This window comes from Arctopsyche grandis, chromosome 7 (genome assembly GCF_051622035.1).
Source record: "Arctopsyche grandis isolate Sample6627 chromosome 7, ASM5162203v2, whole genome shotgun sequence".
NCBI classification, from domain to species: domain Eukaryota; kingdom Metazoa; phylum Arthropoda; class Insecta; order Trichoptera; family Hydropsychidae; genus Arctopsyche; species Arctopsyche grandis.
Genome location: NC_135361.1, coordinates 16479968 through 16499348, shown reverse-complemented (window position 1 = coordinate 16499348; position 19381 = coordinate 16479968). Strand labels below are relative to the sequence as shown.

The 19381-nt window shown below is 31.0% G+C and overlaps 1 protein-coding gene across 1 annotated transcript; it reads right to left on the bottom strand.

Moving 5' to 3' along the window:
- Positions 1-1355: 1355 nt before the first annotated feature.
- LOC143914073 (ecdysteroid-regulated 16 kDa protein-like) lies at positions 1356-19381 on the bottom strand. Its single transcript, XM_077434164.1, has 5 exons — positions 19321-19381; positions 7723-7852; positions 7430-7539; positions 2259-2372; positions 1356-2187 (listed from the first exon to the last, which is right to left on the bottom strand). The coding sequence occupies exons 1-5, from the start codon at positions 19379-19381 to the stop codon at positions 1928-1930; spliced, it is 675 nt and encodes a 224-aa protein (XP_077290290.1). The 3' UTR covers positions 1356-1927.

Genomic DNA, 19381 nt, shown 5'->3' with positions numbered 1-19381 from the left:
TAGCATTACGAGTATTTTTATAATCTGAAATTGTTTGACTTTCAGAATTCTTATGGAGTTCCATGTGAATGCCCAGCTCACCCATCACCACCATCATGTGCTCCACCTTCTCCACCTCCTTGTAATCCAGCTCTTCAACTATGTTGCGCTCCATCTGCACTACCCTCATGCAATCCAACACTAACTGTATGCTGTGCACTACCTCCGCCACCCTCATGCAATCCATCACCGACCCCGTGCTGTGCCCCACCTCCACCTCCAACAGCCCCATGCAATCCAGCACCAGTCGCGTGCTGTGCTGCACCTCCGCCACCCCAATGCAATCCAGCACCAGCCCCATGCTATGTTATACCTTCACCACCCCCGTGCAATTCAGCACCAGCCCCATGCTGTGCTGTACCTCCACCACCTGCATGCAGATCTGCACCCCTTTCACCACCATCTTGCTCATCTGCAACTCAATATGAATCTTATTTAAACAGTCAGCCTCATTCGGGACATTAATTGGTTGAAATACCAATTGTATATCCATTCATGTTGATGAGTTCAAACTTCTTAAATTCCAGCCCAGTGTCGAAACGTATTGTATCCAGTGGTGCCACCCCAATTTTCTAACAACGGGTTTCCCTTTTTTTTTTCAATTTATATATATATATTGTACTCATATATATTTTTTCTTCCAAGACACTATTACGTGAAAATTCGAATTTAAATTTAAATAAATATAAATATCAATTTTTACGTAATAGTGACTTGGATGAATTTTTTTCTTATACATATACATACATATATTACTTGAATCATACATATATTATTTCATATGATTATTTGTATAAATCTAGCTGCTAAATTTGAATTCAATAGTGTAATTTGATTTTTTTACGTTGCTAATTTAAATTTTTGACACTCTTCAAGTAAGTGTTCGCAGTCTTCCATAGAGCTTAAAATTTTAAATTCTCGAAACTAAAGTAAAATGAATTAAGCATAAAAACATGCAAATATACATACTTCTATAAAATACTCGAAAATATTAATATTTTTAATTAATTAATGAATTGATTAATTTCAAATATTTAGATAATATGTACATTATGTGAATTATATTAATTACAATTTGGTGTAAATCTACACCTATTTTTTATGAAACTTCTCTTTGACTTTTACTAGGAAGGATGATTCTGAGTGCAGACTGCAGACACATTGAACGGCTAATACATAGTTCATTTTGCTTGTGCATAACGAAATAAGAAAAGGTCTTTCTCTTTACCTGCTAATGTAATGGACTGCGACCTTTTCGAAGTTTTTCAAGATTTGTATAATTTTTGACAAAATTATATGAATTTTTAGTTTTTTAACAATGGGTTTCCGGAAACCCATGGAAACCATTAGGGTGACACCGCTGAATTTGTATCACAATCTTACTTACATTAAAACAAATATATCTGGCATCTTAATAATTCTATACCTATATTCTAGTCCCATGGTAAGTTCGATATTTACATATCTTATTGATATTAAATTATTTCAATTGTTTTTAAATTTCAAAAATTTGTTATTTTAATTTGAATTCAGTTAATTTCATTTTTTTCTTCAATCGGTTTCTTCAATATTAATAAATATGATATTTTGCTTCAAATAATTTTTATTGTTTTATTTTTCATCAATTGTATTATAATATTATATATGTAATGTATACATTTTACCCAAAGTGCCACATAAAAACACACGACAATTATTATTTTATTAAGTAATACAAAATACAAAACTTATTTCATTTATGTACAATGTGCGGATTAAAAAAATACTATGCAAACTTTTTGATAACATTACTCCTACGAACAAAAATATCAAATACAGTTTTCTTCACTCAGGAAACTATGTTTGCATTGAGATAGAAACGTGCGTTTGAATTTACATAATGCTGTTCTTATTGGATTTTGGCCGGTATCAACAGGCAGATAAGATCTTCAGTCTTCGGATTCTGCAACTCCCATTTGACATCGACATTGACCTTTGGATAAGACTTGAGGACGGGCATGATTGCTGTGTAGCTGTACTTCTCGTTGCCTTTCAGAGGACATGCCAATCCAGTGTCCTCACAGGCATTTGGATGAGCTAGAGGGAACGGCACTGGCATACCCATCATCACACCATGAACCACCGTGTTCAATTTTGACACAGCGGTGTCTGTTAAAAAAAAAACAATTACATGTCATCTGCATCTACTAATAATAAATTTTAATGTGATCAATTCTTACTTGTCGTGAATTCAACGTGGATGGATACGTTCGTGTTCCTTTTCAGGACGCATTCCTTAGCACTGTCATCGCATCCGGATATTTTAACAGCGTCTATTTTGGCCAATTTGGAACCTGTAAATCCGAGATCATTATTTGGTTTAATAATCAAATTGGATTGAACGGAAACACGACTAGTCATGGCCCTTTGCGTGTACGACAAAAGGCACCGTCATGCGTAGCGAGACATTAAATTTATATTTATGTATACATATGCATATTGTATACACATGTTACAGTCCAAGTGTACATTTCTTTCGTTCATAAAAATACTAGTTTATTCATAAACGAACCAGTCTAGCCAGTTATAGTGTACACAAAATAACAAACTACTAAGCATCAGTTTAAATATTCTCAGTCGTTTGTCCTATCCTCTATGTATGTACGTACTAATGTAAGCTTACCCTAGATTGCAAAGTTTTTAACATTAACGGAAAAGGGAATTATATTGCAACGCTGTAATACGGTTTCCATAAGATTTCCTCTTTAAATAGGTACTTTAGTGTTTAGCCAGCTCAAAAGTTTTGACACTCATATCTGAGTACTCGAGTACCTACTCGGCCTTTTTTAGGCTACTCGATAACCGTATATTTCAGCCAAACACTCGGATAATACTCGAATATAAAATATAAAAATTTCAAACTTTGAAATTATTTTACGAAACTACATATGTATGTTGATGCTGGTACAGTCGATGTTTACCTAGATTTATTATAATTATCTTCGACTTGGATGAACGAATAGGGGATAATTTCGTTTTTACTTTTCTATGCCGCACGGTGTAATTAATATACGTTGAAATTTGGGTATTTTGCAGCTTTTTTCTAATTCGCGTTACTTTTCTTATATATCTTTTTTCAGCTTTGGCATTTCTTCATCCGCAAAAAAAAGTCGTTTCACTCCGATATTCAGTATAATACAGTCATATTGTGAATCGTCGTATTCGACGTATTTTCTATTTAAATAAATTTTTATTATATGGCGTTTTTATTATTATTTTTTAGTAAATATTATTTTTTAATTGAAATAAATTTAAATGTAGGACGATTAAATTTTTTGTATATTTGTTATGTCCTGAAATAGAAATAGTTTTATTCTTTTTATACTTATAATTTTACTCATTACAGTTTCAAAAAATAAAAATTAGTCTAATATAACCGGATACTCGGTTATTTTCAATTTTTACTACTCGATACTCAAATTGTTGATAAAGTCGAGTGTTTGGAAACTCTGGTGAGTACTATATTTGAGGCAAATTTTTGACTGTTAGCACTTAAATTAAAACTAATGGTTCGTGTATGAACAAACTAGTACGTTTGTGAACAAACCAGAGTGAACACACTTGGACTGTAACTTGAATTGAAAAATATTTTTATAATTTTAGGAAAATCAATTCCATTGAAACTGAACTGACCTGAAAAAAAATAATAGCTTTTAATTATTTCAATACAATCGGCATTGTTATTTAGTATATACGTACATATATTAAAAAATGGTATACATATGTATGTAGCATCAATGGCATACAGCCCCAAGCTTAAAGATCGCGAGTTAGGATAAAAAAACATCAAAATAATGAAACTTATAATATAAAAATATAAGCATGTCTTAACAGCTGAAGAAAAATCAGTTTTATTATTATGGTAGTTCTATTATTTTTAAAAATTAAAATTTATGTTATCTTCATACAATTATCATAAAGTTTTATGAAGGAAGAAAAATAAATGTTTTGATTATTTGTTACAGACACCACATACTTTACAAATTTCTTTATATTTTTTTCTGTTTTTTGAGGTAACTTAACCACTCAGCAGTTTTATCAATCTGATATTGAAAAACACTAGATTTTTATTCAAATTTAATATATAACTAAACAAGTTTTATTCATATGTGATTGAGTAGTGACGGTGATTGTTTTCCGCTATCATATATCTGAAATCTTAACGTAAGAAGTGCCAATTAAGTCACACATTGTCGTACATATATTGTTAATATTATGTAACACATTGTCATATATTGTTAATATCATAAATTGATGAAAAATATGTTGCATTATTGTACATATATTGACATAGACATGTAACTAACTTACGTACGTACATATGTCTCATTTTTTACATTGAATGAAATAGTTATAAATTTAGTTATAAAATATGATAATTTTCAAGTTCTTTCCAATACTTAGTTTGAATTTGTCAAATTTTAAGATATACAATACGATACATATAATACACTCTTCAAATTAATCAAACCAAAACAGACGCCATACTCTTTAGTGTTAGAAAGCATAAGCCAAGTTCAGATCTGAAAATCCCCTCTGGAAAAAGTCTGAAATGGCAGTCAGTAATAAAATATTTAGGAGTAACGTTCGATAAAAGAATGAGATGGGCACCTCACATTGAGGGAGCGAAATGCAAGGCGATGCGGGGTATATCCTCAATATATTCAATATTTAATCGCCATAGTTCTTCATCAACTCAAAATAAAATAAAATTATATCGCACGCTCATATTACCATTATTAACCTATGCTTCACCTGTATGGAATAACGCCTCGAATACTAACCTTTCCAAGCTGCAAGTAATACAAAATAAATCCCTAAAAATAATTTATAATACACCCATATATACTAACTTGAAAAAACTGCATGCCATATATTATTATATCCCGTTTGTTACAGGCATTACTAACAAACTAACCAGTAGATTCTATGACAGAATCACTAATAACCATACTAACACACTTGTGAAGAGTCTCGGTGATTACAACAAAATGTCTATACCCTTCAGGTATAACACACAGATTACCTAAACACAATCTGCTTTAGGTCATCGACTTTAGTGAGTCTTTAATTAATATTATGTATTAGATGTATTATGAGCATTTATTAGGATTGTAAATAGGTTTTTGAGCTCTTTTTCCTATTATGCTGTAGATTAACATTAGAATAATATAATACTATGATTACTAACCAAATTAAATAAAATTGTAAAATAGAAAATGATCAGTAGATCAGTAGCTATTGAAATAGATATACGATGTATTGTGAACATAATTTCGTAATAATAAAAAGCATTTAAAAAATATATATATAATACACTCGTATGTACATAAAACAAATCGACATTTTTATATCAATTTCAAAAAACTTTTAGGTAACTCAATTTTTCCCCGTTTAGTTAAAATTAGCATTGCTAAAAATCAGTATTTATTTCAGAAAAATACCTCAATTTACTACAATTTGAGAAACTATATGTACATATGTTCATACATATGTACGATTGTGTGTGGGACACGAGGTGGCGTGACGCGTCAGTCAACGACTAGTAATATTATTACACGAATTAAATATGGTACTGTACCATTAACCAAGCTTCACTGTACCACATGGCCGTTGGCATTCACAGTACTCATGTATCATACATACACACATTGTATACTACAGATTGACAAGCGCTTGGAAAATTTGCGCAGTTGATGATGCTTGGTAGGATATAAAATTACAAATGACATTTAATGCGAACACATTTTTTCCATTTAAAGCACTCTCAATTACACGTATGAAACTTTTGACTCATTATAAGTCACCAAATGACAAAACAAGATTCAAGTTGTGTAAGTACATATTTATGAATAATTTTAGTATTGTATGTATGTATGTATGTATATATTTAATTTGTTATATTGATTTCAAAAATATTTTTCATGTTATATTGTTTATTCTAGTACGTAAAAAGCATAATATCAACATATGTCTAAATTTAGAGCAATGAACTTTCAAAGATAATATAACATTCTATAACAAAGAAAGTATTTATAATAGGCTTGGCGAAAATATATAATAGATTAAAGTGCACTTACATACAATATTTACTTTACTATGTTGTATCAAGCATAGAAGTATATTGATTAGAAGATATGTAGTAATCAAAATGATGACACAAAACCAAGTACATAATTGGATTTGACTGGAACTAATGAAAATGTACTCCATTTGTACATATGTAGCAAATAAAATTCGCATTGAAAATTCAACAATCGAATGGGTAATTTAGAAAATGATCTGACTGGTTTTCAATGCAGATGTTAATAAATAATTGATATCATCCGTTATGTCATACACATGTAGATATTTTATAACATTCAAAATTAATGGAGTGCGGAATTTTATATATTGAAAATACTGTTCCATTTTTTTTTAAATACATAAATCGTTTATCATAATAAATTAAACTAGAATTGAATACTACTGCCAAACTGAAATTTCATAAATATTTACATTATATATATATAATAGAAGAAAGAAATGTATACATATATCGATATATGTACTCATACAAACATTTATTGTATAGGTAAATAACATGTTGAACTTTGAATGATTCCATTTATAGATAATTTACAATGATTGCAATTCAATTGTAAGAAATTCCAATTGATATTTTTGACTGTAAGTTAAAAAATAAGTTGCTTTTGTGTCAAAACATTAATATCAAAATATAATTAAAGAAATGTAAATAGGTTTTTGAATTTTTTTCCTATTATGCTGTACATTAACATTAGAATAGTATAATACAATGATGACTAAAGCCTGGACCCAGAATGTGCCGCGTATTTTTCAAATGTTGTAAATGCATTGTTAAAGGTTTGCCGAACTTTTTTTACAAAGGATTTACAACAATGGAACAATGAGCGGCACCTTGGCTATCCTACCTCTAATGATGACTCTAATGATGACTAGCAAAAATAAAATAAAATTGTAAAATAGAAAATGATCAGTATCTATTAAAATATATATAAGATGCATTGTGAATATAATTTAGTAATATTAAAAAGCATTTAAAAATCAAAAATATAATTAATTGCAAAAAAAACATTCTGTAACCAAAATCTGTGATTTTTTTCTAATAATTATTATATGTATTTCTAATCTGGAAAATTTTCATTTTAAATGTAGCTTATAGCTTCTTTTGTTTTTGCGTCTAAAAAATTGATGAAAATGCTAAGTTCCGTTTTAGTTCAAATTGAAACAAAGCGATAAAATACGTAGGTATGATTTCAATTGGTGACAAAATTCTAAAAAACGTTTTGCACCGTTGCACATGTATGAAATTGAAGGTAGGAAAACTTGCCACAATCACTCCAGACGCTGGCTGTTGCGAATGATATGCAGGCTACCAGTAGCAGGAGTAGACAGGAGCTGGTCGAGTTCATCCTGCTGGTCGAGTTCGGCGTCAAAACACTAGTGGACAAAAGCAAATGGTATTGGGACGACGACTCGCCGCCGGAAATCAACAATAAACTAACGGCGGCCAACCACCACTCACACGCTTATATACAACGCAACTCGGGACAGTTTATTGGCCAGGAAAATGCCATGTCGGAGTGGCTAAAAGACAGATAAAATAACTGGGCGGTGACTCACTTAATGGCCTGCTGCCGGCTCAAAGAAAATCTCGGAAAAATCTCGGAAAAATCTTGCTGTGTCAGAGCACTTGTCACGAATGGGTCGATATCTAATTTTGATTTATCTCCTTTTTGGATGTTTTGGAGTTCTAATCAAAATCGGTCGTAGGTCAACTTTCGTTGAATAATTCCGTCATAACTTTTATCTATATTTTTTAATTATTTTAAATGCTCTTTAAGAGGGCTGTACACCCGAAACCTTAATTTTGTTGCCGTTCCTTTCTTTGATATATATATATATATATATATATATATATATATATATATATATATATATATATATATATATATATATATTGATTGAATGTATATATTGAGTGATTGCGACAATATATATCAATATATATATTGAGTGAATGCGACAGTTTTGCTTCGACCAGATAATACGTATTTTAAATCGACAAGATCGAGGTTTCGTATTCTCCAATTTTCTCCTCTGAAACTGGACCAATTTTTAAAAAAAAATCATCATCGGTATGAGAAAGATATTTTCTGTGCAACTATGCGCGTATTTTTTTTTTTAAATCGACCGTTATATAAGCACGCTGGACTCTTTTCGTGGGTGTAAAAAAGAGGCGATTTTATAGATGTTTGGCGGCTCCTAGCTCCTATAAAAAATAACTAATCAAAAAAATAAAACGATAGATGCATCTCAATGGTGGATATCCATAGCTTATTAAAAAATAATTTTTCTATTGCCGTAATTGAGGAAGGGAGAAGTGTAATACGTTTGTATGGACAAGGCGCTGGTGTTCAGCCCTTTTAATAATCAGAAATTTTGTTCACAATACAACGTAAGTCTATTCTTATATGTGTAGGTAGTTACTGATCTAGTGATCATTTTTACTTTATCTATGTACGTAGTAACAATAGATGAAGTTTTGTGATCATGCGAAAATTCGAACTCGAGATTTTGACTGATTCGAACTCAGAATCGATCACTGATCACGTTTTCATGATCTAGAAAAAATGTGTGTGTGTGTGTGTGTGTGTCTGTGTGGGTGTATATTTTGGGGATATTTTTAGCACCGTTAGTCCTATCGAACTGAAACTTAGTATCGCTTACTGAAATTCTTATCGACACGACGTAAATTTTTTTCAAATTTTTAAGTTGACCGGAAATGGTACCTCGCCTTATAGGTGTCCTCTTTTTTTAAGTTTTTGAATTCAATTATCTCCCAAACCACTAACTGAATCGGACTGAATTTTTTTTAAATATGATAAAAATAATAATTTTTATAGCCTCATATTTTTTAAATATTTCTATCTGAACCGGAAGTAGTACTTTTACTCTAGAGAATCGAAGTTTTTTATGTTTTTTTCAGAAACCTTTTGGTTTATTGAACTGAAATTTCATATCTAGAAGTTTAAGTTTAATACCAAGTTAATTATAAAATTTAGTTAGCATCCGTAAACCGGAAGTAGCAGTTTACTCTTGTTCAATTTTTCTTCCACTATTTTTTTCGACCCCTTAAACATGTGTGTTCGTCACAAAAAAATTCAAGTATAATTCTTGTATCAATTTGATGAAAAAAAAAAATATTATTATATTTTATAAACCGGAAGCGGGATTTTTTTCCTCGTAGAAAGGTCAAAAATGTTGTGCCCACTACTCTGTCCGCACCCCTGAACGTATTAAGCTGAAAATTTATATTTCTATCCTTTATGTACTAACTTAGAGCTGGTAGGGTTTTGGTCAGAATTCGTAAACCGGAAGTAGTATTTTTTTTAAAACAATATTTCAATATTTTATTTTGACCTTTAAAATTATTTTTATTTTCTTGATATTTAATGAGTATGATACTGATAGTGATTTTTAGTAATAAAAAAAATTTGAACACAATCAGACAACCGGAAGTAGAACTTTTGTTTTATGCAAGTTTCCATACATTTGCGCTCAATTTGTATCGCTATCATAGTCTTCAGTTCAATATCAATTTTTATATATATTTTGTTTTGTAACCTTCTTATATTCCTCAAATACATAGATAAAGTCATGGGTTGGTCACACCCGAATTTTTTATTTTACAAATAGATTTTTTTTTTTGTTAGTATTTATAATATTATCTTATTTTAATGCTAATTATTACAGAATAATAGGAAAACATCTATTTACATTTTTTTAAATTGTTCATAATACATTTTGTACATATACATATGTAAATGTAATATTTAAACTAAATACTCTTGAGTTCGATGATTTAAAGCAAGTTACATATATATAACATAGATACTCTGTGATTATATTTAAAGGGTATAGACATTTTTTATTTTACAAATTGATTTTTTTTTGTTAGTATTTATAATATTATCTTATTTTAATGCTAATTATAATATTACAGAATAATAGGAAACATATATTTATATAATATTTTTTTTTTAATTGTTTATAATACATTTTGTACATATACATATGTACATATGTAAATGTAATATTTAAACTAAATACTCTTGAGTTCGATGATTTAAAGCAAGTTACATATGTTAACATAGATACTCTGTGATTATATTTAAAGGGTATAGACATTTTTTATTTTACAAATTGATTTTTTTTTTGTTAGTATTTATAATATTATCTTATTTTAACGCTAATTATTACAGAATAATATCTATATGTCAATAGGTAAAAATAATACACATACATATGTAGGTATATCTAATATATAATTTCAAAAGAGACTTTGTAAATATTGTTGGTTCGTATAAAAACAAATGAATTTTTAAATAAATTTAAAATAAAATACAACTATTCAAATAAATTTAATAAAATATTTACTATTATATTGGCCATGTTTAAGCGGTTTATATTACAAATACCTAGTAAAACCCTAGTATAATATAATATTCATACCTCTTATAAGGCGGTGAATCGGTTTAATAAAAAAGCGTAGGAAATGTATGAAACAACAAAAAAATATATTTTCCTTCCTTTTTTTCCGATTTATCGCTGTATAGCGAGGTTTTTCATATATTATATATATATTTTAAAATAAAACTAAATAAACAGTAACTAAAGCTGTATATTCCTTATGTTTTACAATTTTAGTATCAGGAACAAATGAACAGATTTTCAACAATAATCAGAATAATTCTAAATTATTCAAACCAATTTGAATCAAATTTTACATAATTTGCTTTTGGCGTCTGGGTCACTGCATCGAAAGTGACTTGAACGTAAGTCGAAAGATCGAAAAGAATGTATGCATGGTATACAATACTATACATATGTATATATGTATGCATGATAAACGACTTTTTCACACATCATCACAAAAAATCGCGAAAATATTTCGATCTTTCGACTTTCGTTCAAGTCACTTTCGACGCAGTGACAACCACCGATACATATAATAGTTGTTTATTAGATATACCCAGCGTCACCCAATCTAAAATAAGTAATTTATAAAACTATTTTGTTTATTTGACCTTAGCAACTAGCAATTTTGGCTCAAGTGATGCTGAGTACATACATACATACATATTTATACATACACATATATATATATATATATATATATATATATATATATATATATATGTGTATATAAAACTCCTGAATATACATATGTATTACTAGGATATATATATATATATATATATATATATATATATATATATATATATATATATATATATATATATATATATATATATATATATATATATATATATATATATATATATATATATATATATATATATATATATATATATATATATATATATATATATATATATATATATATTTATATATATATATATATATATATATATATATATATATATATATATATATATATATATATATATATATATATATATATATATATATATATATATATATATCCTAGTAATACATATGTATATTCAGGAGTTTTTTTGTTGCCGGAACTCACTTCTTGTCAAGTTTTTTCTAAGAAAAAATTATAATATTCGTTTGAAGCATAAAAACTGCCGAGAAAAAAGGAGCCGGAACGCCGTTCCACTGCGTTACATGGGAAAAAAGCCCTGCATATATGTATGTAATATCGTTTTATTATTCTACAATATATGTACGTAGTACATATTTATGCAATTCATTAAAAATGTTAAACGAAACGCTATGATTTACACACTATTAGTGCAAAGTATGTAATGCCATGAAAATTCAATCTCTTTGTGTGTTATAATAAATTAATGTGTCATTTACACCTCTTTGTAGTATTACTTTTATAATTATCTACAACCGCAGAAATGTTTGTGGTATTTTATACGTCCATATACAGCATTTTTTGAAATTAAATATAATTAAAACTATAACTATAACGACATATACATAGTTTTTTTATAAAGAAATTGATTGATGTGGATAATGTATGCGTGATGACATTTTCTTCGTTTTATTGGAACCAATTTTGTTACAATTCTTATAGTACTCTTCCAATTCGTACATCAATAGGATAATTGATCAATTAGTGTCAATTTTTAGCCGAAGGAAAAAATACAAAGGAGAACAATTAACTAATTGACTATTGAACTATGTATGTACATACATACATTTGTATAAGTACCGACATGTTATAAAATAATTATAATAATGCGTTTTTAATTCATCAGTGTATAAAATAATGCTATTTACCAGAAAATGTTCACTAATATCTTCGATATTATGCCATAATTGTAAAAATTTTTGTTCAATTCATAGATACAATCGTTAATATAAAAAATATGTATGTACATACGATTCAAAAAATTGTAAAAATATATTTATATATTTTTTTATTATATAGATTTCATACAGATATACAATTGTAAATTATAAACGATTTTTAATGACTATGTTTAAAAGATCAAATCAAAAATACCATATATTTTTATTTATGTACTTAACCACTTATTAACATCCTGGAAAATCTACTGCATTATAATTAAATTACAGAATGTAATTTGGTTTTTTTCTTGCAGTTTTTATCCATTTATGCATAGCCCTGAATGAATAATCCAAAAGATAAATATTTCATTATATATATTTACAAACAAGGGAATCGTATGAAGGAAATATGTCGTTACGTGTATTTCTGAATTTTAAATGACCGTACTTGACCTTCTCTTTCTGAAGTTTTGCTAGCAGTATTTATAAATGTATTTGTAATTAGAATGAATTTGCAATCGCGTATTTTGTTTTGCGATAAATTAAAAAAAATGTACTGTAAAAAATAAACAATTGGAATATCCGAATACATACAAACATATTTATGTGTCTAAAAATATACAATTTCATATTGCAACGTTATCACGTACATACTTACGTTCAATCGCCTACAAAATATTGCGCATAAAAATATAATTCACGATTACATTTATTATTTGGAGTTCCAATTAATAAAAATGCTATTATATGTGCAAATATGTAGTTCTCCAAGCCAGTGCTATCAAACCCTGGTCTGTGAGCTGGCGATAGTCAGTTCACGGTCAAAAACGTAGATAGCAAAACTCAAATAAAAACCAAATTAAAAATTACAACGATACCATAGTTCTCAAATCCACATGGGTAATTCGTGTTTCAAATAATTGTATAATGACGTGTTTCATAATTATTTGGCTGTTACTATTTACAATAGAAGGTAAGGAATACGACATACATAGCATCTTTGTGCAAAGTCATCAATAATTATGTTACAAATTTAACAGAACGTACTAAAATGATTATAAAATCCGTATACTCAGTGGTGTCACCCCAATTTTGGAACATCGGGTTTCCAATTTTTTTCAATTTAAATATATGTAGCCAGCAGCATAGCTCGGTCGTTAAGCTTCTGCTTAGCGTCGAAAGGCGCCGAGTTCGATCCCTGGGCCCGAGCCTCGAACGAAAATGAATTTTTCAGAGTATGCTGTTGGTCAGACCTGGATTTGTGACTCCAGATTGATCGTTTCCTATCAGAGTTTGGCAATTTTCTCTGATTTCATTGTTGAAACGGTTCCCGGTAAAAAAAATTGGCTAAAAATCCTTCCTACCTACTATGTCACCACTATTTGAAGTATGATTGGTGTACAATAAAATGTATGTACAATTCATAGATGTCTCGTTAATTTGCGAGTTTTTTAGTGTCTCGTAATTCAACGACTTGTGATAAAAATGCTGCATTTGTAATTGTAATTGTAATTTGTAATTGGCCAGGAAGGCGCATTGGGATTTACCTGTAAGGCCTTCCTGGTATATATGTAAAAATAATAAAAAAAATAATAATAATATGTATATACATTTTTTTTCGTCCAAGGCACTGAAAATTTTAATTTAAATTAAAATAAATACAAATTTCAATTTTTACGTAATAGTGACTTGGATGATTTTTTTTCTTATATATTACTTGAGGAGTTCGGTCTTTCGTGTCATGCGGGGAAGACGTGCTTCTGCGTTCTTCCCGCTATTACTCGCTTAAACCCGGCTATTGCACGAAATTTAATCTAAAAACTTAACCATCTAATCACTTATTTTACTAATTGCATCCTAGTATAATTTAAGTGTAAAAATAAACAGCAAATCGGTCGTAAAAAGCGGTTTTATATCAGTTATTTCGAAAAATTTTGTGCTAATTTTTGTGTCAAATCTGAGCAAAAGAATATACGAACGAGATACATCTCCTTACCTGAATACAAAAAAAGGGTCCTTCAGTCGGTCCCACAGAAGCAATAAATCTTCCACATAATTGCTTCCAGCCAAAAATCTTTAACGAACTTTACTTAATAGAATAATAGCAAACAGAAACGGTGTTTCCCAACTGTCTATCAGTTCTTTTTCATATTTAAATTATATTAAAGTAATTCGTGTAATTTTATATTCTTTACTAAAGTTATTATTAAAATATTAAATTGCAAACCGCACTCACATATATAAATCCGTTGTCTCCAAAGAGGCGTCTCACGATAAAGATCTATAAAAAAGTAGTATAACAATTGCTAATCTATTATTATCATAACTAACTACTTTCACTTACAAAGTAACCCTGTTAAATGGCATGTAATAACTCATAAGTGATCCAAGTGATACCTAGGATGACTATCTGTCAAAGCTGACCACAGAGAAGAGTCTATGGCGGTAAGAACTCACTCCTTGAATGGAAATCTCTCTCAAGTACCGCCTTTTTCTCAACACATCTTGGATAAATGCGAGAAAAATAATATCCAAACCTCCAACAAGGTAAGAGTGACGATGGATGATAGCTTAGCTAATAGAAACCTGTATTTAGCCACGTACAATGTAAGAACGTTATCGAGTGAAGGAAGTGTGCTTGCATTAGAGAATGAATTAGAAAATATCAAATGGGATATAGTAGGACTTAGTGAAGTAAGACGAAAACAGCAAAACCAAATAATCCTAAAAAGTGGTAACTGTCTCTACTGGAGAGGGCTACCAAATGGTAGAATAGGAGGAGTAGGGTTTCTTATCAATAAGAGAATAGAAAGAAATATTATAGAAATAAGCGACATATCGGAACGTATATGCTATATAGTATTAAGAATCTCGAGCAGGTACACTTGTCAAATCTTCCAAGTGTACGCCCCCACATCTAGCCACCCAGACGAGGAAATAGAAGACTTCTACGAAAAAATACAGGACGCATACGATAATAGCCGTCACCACTTTAAAATAATCATGGGCGACTTTAACGCAAAAATAGGACAAAAGGCAAATACAGAAAGAGCAGTAGGCAATTTTGCTACCGGCCAAAGAAACGACAGAGGCGATCGCCTCATAGAATTCGCAGAACACAACAGGCTCTTTATCACTACTTCATTTTTCAGGAAAAACACCAACAATAAGTGGACTTGGGAGAGTCCTAAAGGAGACAGAAACGAGATCGATTTCATCCTAACAAATGCCCTGCACTCCGTTAAAGACGTTAGTGTTTTAAGTAAAGTAGATATAGGTAGCGATCACAGATTAGTCCGTGCCAAGATGGCCATTAATATAAATTGCGAACGTAGGAAATTAATAAAAGGATGCAGTAACTCTCCAGATTTCGCTCAACTAAGGTCTAGGAAAAAGGAATTCGAACTCGAACTTGGAAATCGATACGGGAAATTAAACCCAGAAGCAGACATCGAGGAATTGAACACTGTAATTAGTTCGGTTCTAACCTCAACAGGTAAGAAATTAGGTGGATTCAGGAAACAGATTAAATTAAGCAAAATTTCAGCGGAAACAAAAAACCTAATTAAGCATAAAAGGAATTTAGATAGGGATAATAATAAGCAAGAATACAATCTAGTAAATAAGGAAATTAAAAAGAGAATAGTCAGGGATGTCAGGGATTTTAACAGCAAGCTAATAGAAAATACCATTAAGAATAACCGTAGCCTGAAAAAGTGCAAACAGGATCTTTTCTTAGGCAAAAACCAAATGATCGCAATCAGATCAGAGAGCGGAGTAATAATTAGGAATAGAGAAGAAATCATAGACAGAGTTTACACGTTCTATGCAAAACTATACGAGAACGACAACGGCCAATTCCCCGCTCTGGAATCGACACACGGCCAAAGGGTTCCTGCAGTATTGCCTAGCGAAGTAGAGGCCGCGCTAAAAACTGCAAAGAACGGTAAAACCCCAAGGGAAGATAATATTCCCATTGACTTACTAAAATGTGGCGGCCCCCCCCTAATTAATATCTTAGCTAGGCTTTTCAGCAAATGCATCCAGAACCAAGCTATACCAGAAGGATGGAATAACGCAACTATCATTTTAATACACAAAAAAGGCGACAAAAGCGATATCAAGAACTACCGACCCATTAGTCTACTTTCAGCGGTCTACAAGCTCTTCACGAAGGTTATTACAGAAAGGCTGAAAAATATCCTCGACGAGAACCAACCTATAGAGCAGGCAGGGTTTAGGGCAAATTTCAGCACAATGGACCACCTCCAAGTAGTTGGCGAACTAATCGAGCGCGCCAACGAATATCAACGGCCATTGTGCCTAGGTTTCGTCGATTATGAGAAAGCCTTCGATACAGTTAGTCATAATGCAGTACTTAACGCTCTAAAAACACAGGGAGTGCCGGAACCCTATGTGGGACTGTTAGCTGCAATATATAAGAATGCCACAGCTTCGGTTAAAATTTTTTCAGGTACAGATAGATTTAGCATAGGAAAAGGAGTAAGACAAGGAGATACAATCTCGCCCAAGTTATTCAATGCGGTGCTTGAGGGAGTTTTCAGGAAATTGGATTGGGATACAGCCGGAGTAAGCATCAATGGTCGCTTTTTGAGTCACCTTCGGTTCGCAGACGATATAGTTTTAGTAGCTCGTGATTCAGCTGACCTACTTATCAGACTAACACAGCTGGACAGGGAAAGTAGAAAAGTAGGATTAAAAATTAACGTAGATAAGACTAAACTAATGTTCAATAGTTATTGCATGCCTGATAGCATCCCCTTAGATGATAAACCAGTAGAAGTAGTAAATAATTATTTATATTTAGGTCAAATAATTGACATGTCTGGTAGTAAAAATGAAGAGATAAAGAGACGTATGAAATTAGGGTGGAGTGCATTTGGACGGATGAATGCTGTTTTTAAATCAAAAATGCCACTCTGCCTGAAGAAAAGGATCTTTGATCAATGCGTTTTGCCAGTGATGACGTATGGATGTGAAACTTGGACACTGAACGCCAAGATGCAAAATAAAATCCAATGCACTCAAAGAAGTATGGAACGCTGTATGCTTGGCATAACGAGGAAAGACAGGAAGCGGAACACGTGGGTGAGAAATATGACAAGGGTAGTGGACATAGTGGATAGAGTGAAGAGATTGAAATGGCAATGGGCGGGTCACGTAGCTAGGAGGATGGACGAAAGGTGGACAAAAGAAGTGCTTGAATGGTACCCGAGAGAAGGCAAAAGAGTAAAAGGAAGACCGCAAGGAAGATGGGTGAACGAAATAAGGAAAATGTGCGGAATGAGATGGATGAGTGTTGCGCAAAACAGAGACGAGTGGAAGCGTGTTGGAGAGGCCTTCATCCAGCAGTGGATGGCGAATGGCTGTAAATGATGATATTACTTGAATGTTATAATACATATTTTAAATGATTGTATAAATCCATTAGATGTTAAATTTGAATTTAATAGTGTAATTTGATTTTTTTATGTTGCTAATTTTAATGCACAGACAGTGGGTTTTTTTTCTTATTCTATGTAGTATCATCAGCAGTGTGATGTAACCAGTATTCAACAAATGGCTTTGCATCGAATTCAGAAAGTCGATTTCCAAGAAGTTTAATAGTCATTGAGTGGGATATGTTATCTACAGTTAAACTATTTCTTTGATCGTTAGGAATATTATTCATTAAACTAAATGCCCTTTCAGCTTCTGCAGAGCTCACAGCAAAAGTTATCTATTGTCTTACCTTCTTGGATACTTTTCGAAATCGATTTATTGATAAATCGCGATCGTCGACATAATCCCAAAAATCGTTAATCCAAATTGAGAAATTTACGAGATCATTAAAATTTAAAGATTTCTATAATTTTTGACAAAAATTATATGAAGTTTTAGATTTCTAAGAACGGGTTTCCGAAAACTTTTGATTTTTAACAACGGGTTTCCGGAAACCATTGGGTTGACACCACTGGTATAGTGCAATGTTCTGATACAATTTATTTTCTTGGACTGACTAAAAAGTGTAGAAAATCTTGAAACTTTTCGCTGGGTGGCCAAACTACGTGTTTCATTTTCCTTTATCTAATTTATGGTATGTGCATGTTTAATGGAGAGGCTCGCTTTACGCTCAAAAATTACATATGTCAACTGATGTCTCTAGTTTTCAAATCAGTATTCATTCGCATTCCTGGAATTACATACGACATACGTACATACGACATACATACATACGACTCAATACTTATTTTTATTTATTTAATAATAATGGCATCCCAAAAAAAACCCAAGAAATAGAACAAATGTGGGTTTCGAGGTGGGAGACGAGGAACGAACCGAGACTTTATGGATTCATATTCGGCCGAGTTTATCTGGCGAATGAAGCTGGATAAAAGCGATCACTCTGATATTATTCTTCAAAACATACATATCTACGTTTCCGCTGTAAGGTAGAAATATATATTTATAAATTATACGTTACTACGCCACGCCATCTGTAAACAATACGTCGAAGCAATGATACAGCTAGTGCAAAACGCGTTGTCGCAGCGAAGCGTAATAATTGGTTTTTGAATGTGAAGGCGAGCCTTACTATTAAATAAGTAGTTGTTTTTTTTCTTTCACAAAATTACTGGATTTTAATAAAAAAAATTAAGGTTAAATGATAAGCCTCACGATGTACTTAAACAAGACTATCGGTTATTGAAAAAAATTGAAATTAGCTTCAAAGATTATGTAATTTATAAAAAAATATATATAAGAACGAGGGGAGGGGGGGGGGGGTTTCATCCCATTCCAAAAATGTGAAGCTAATCCACGAGCAATATAAAAATATATTACTGGTTTGTTCAGTGTTCACTGACAGAAAAAATTAAATTCACAAGAATTCCGCAAATTAAAAAGCTAATTATTAATATTATATACCCATAACAATATTTCTCACATGATTAGCCAGCAGCATAGCTCGGTCGTTAAGTTTATGCAT

Excerpts from the sequence above, each read along its gene's own strand:
- LOC143914073 (XM_077434164.1), bottom strand. The coding sequence starts at position 19,381 with ATGCATAAACTTAACGACCGAGCTATGCTGCTGGCTAATCATGTGAGA. Across the intron at positions 7,853-19,320 it reads TGTGAGAAATATTGTTATGG|AACTCCAAAACATCCAAAAA; the intron begins GTATATAATATT and ends GATTTTGATTAG. Across the intron at positions 7,540-7,722 it reads AGCCGGCAGCAGGCCATTAA|TGTTTTGACGCCGAACTCGA; the intron begins GTGAGTCACCGC and ends TTTGTCCACTAG.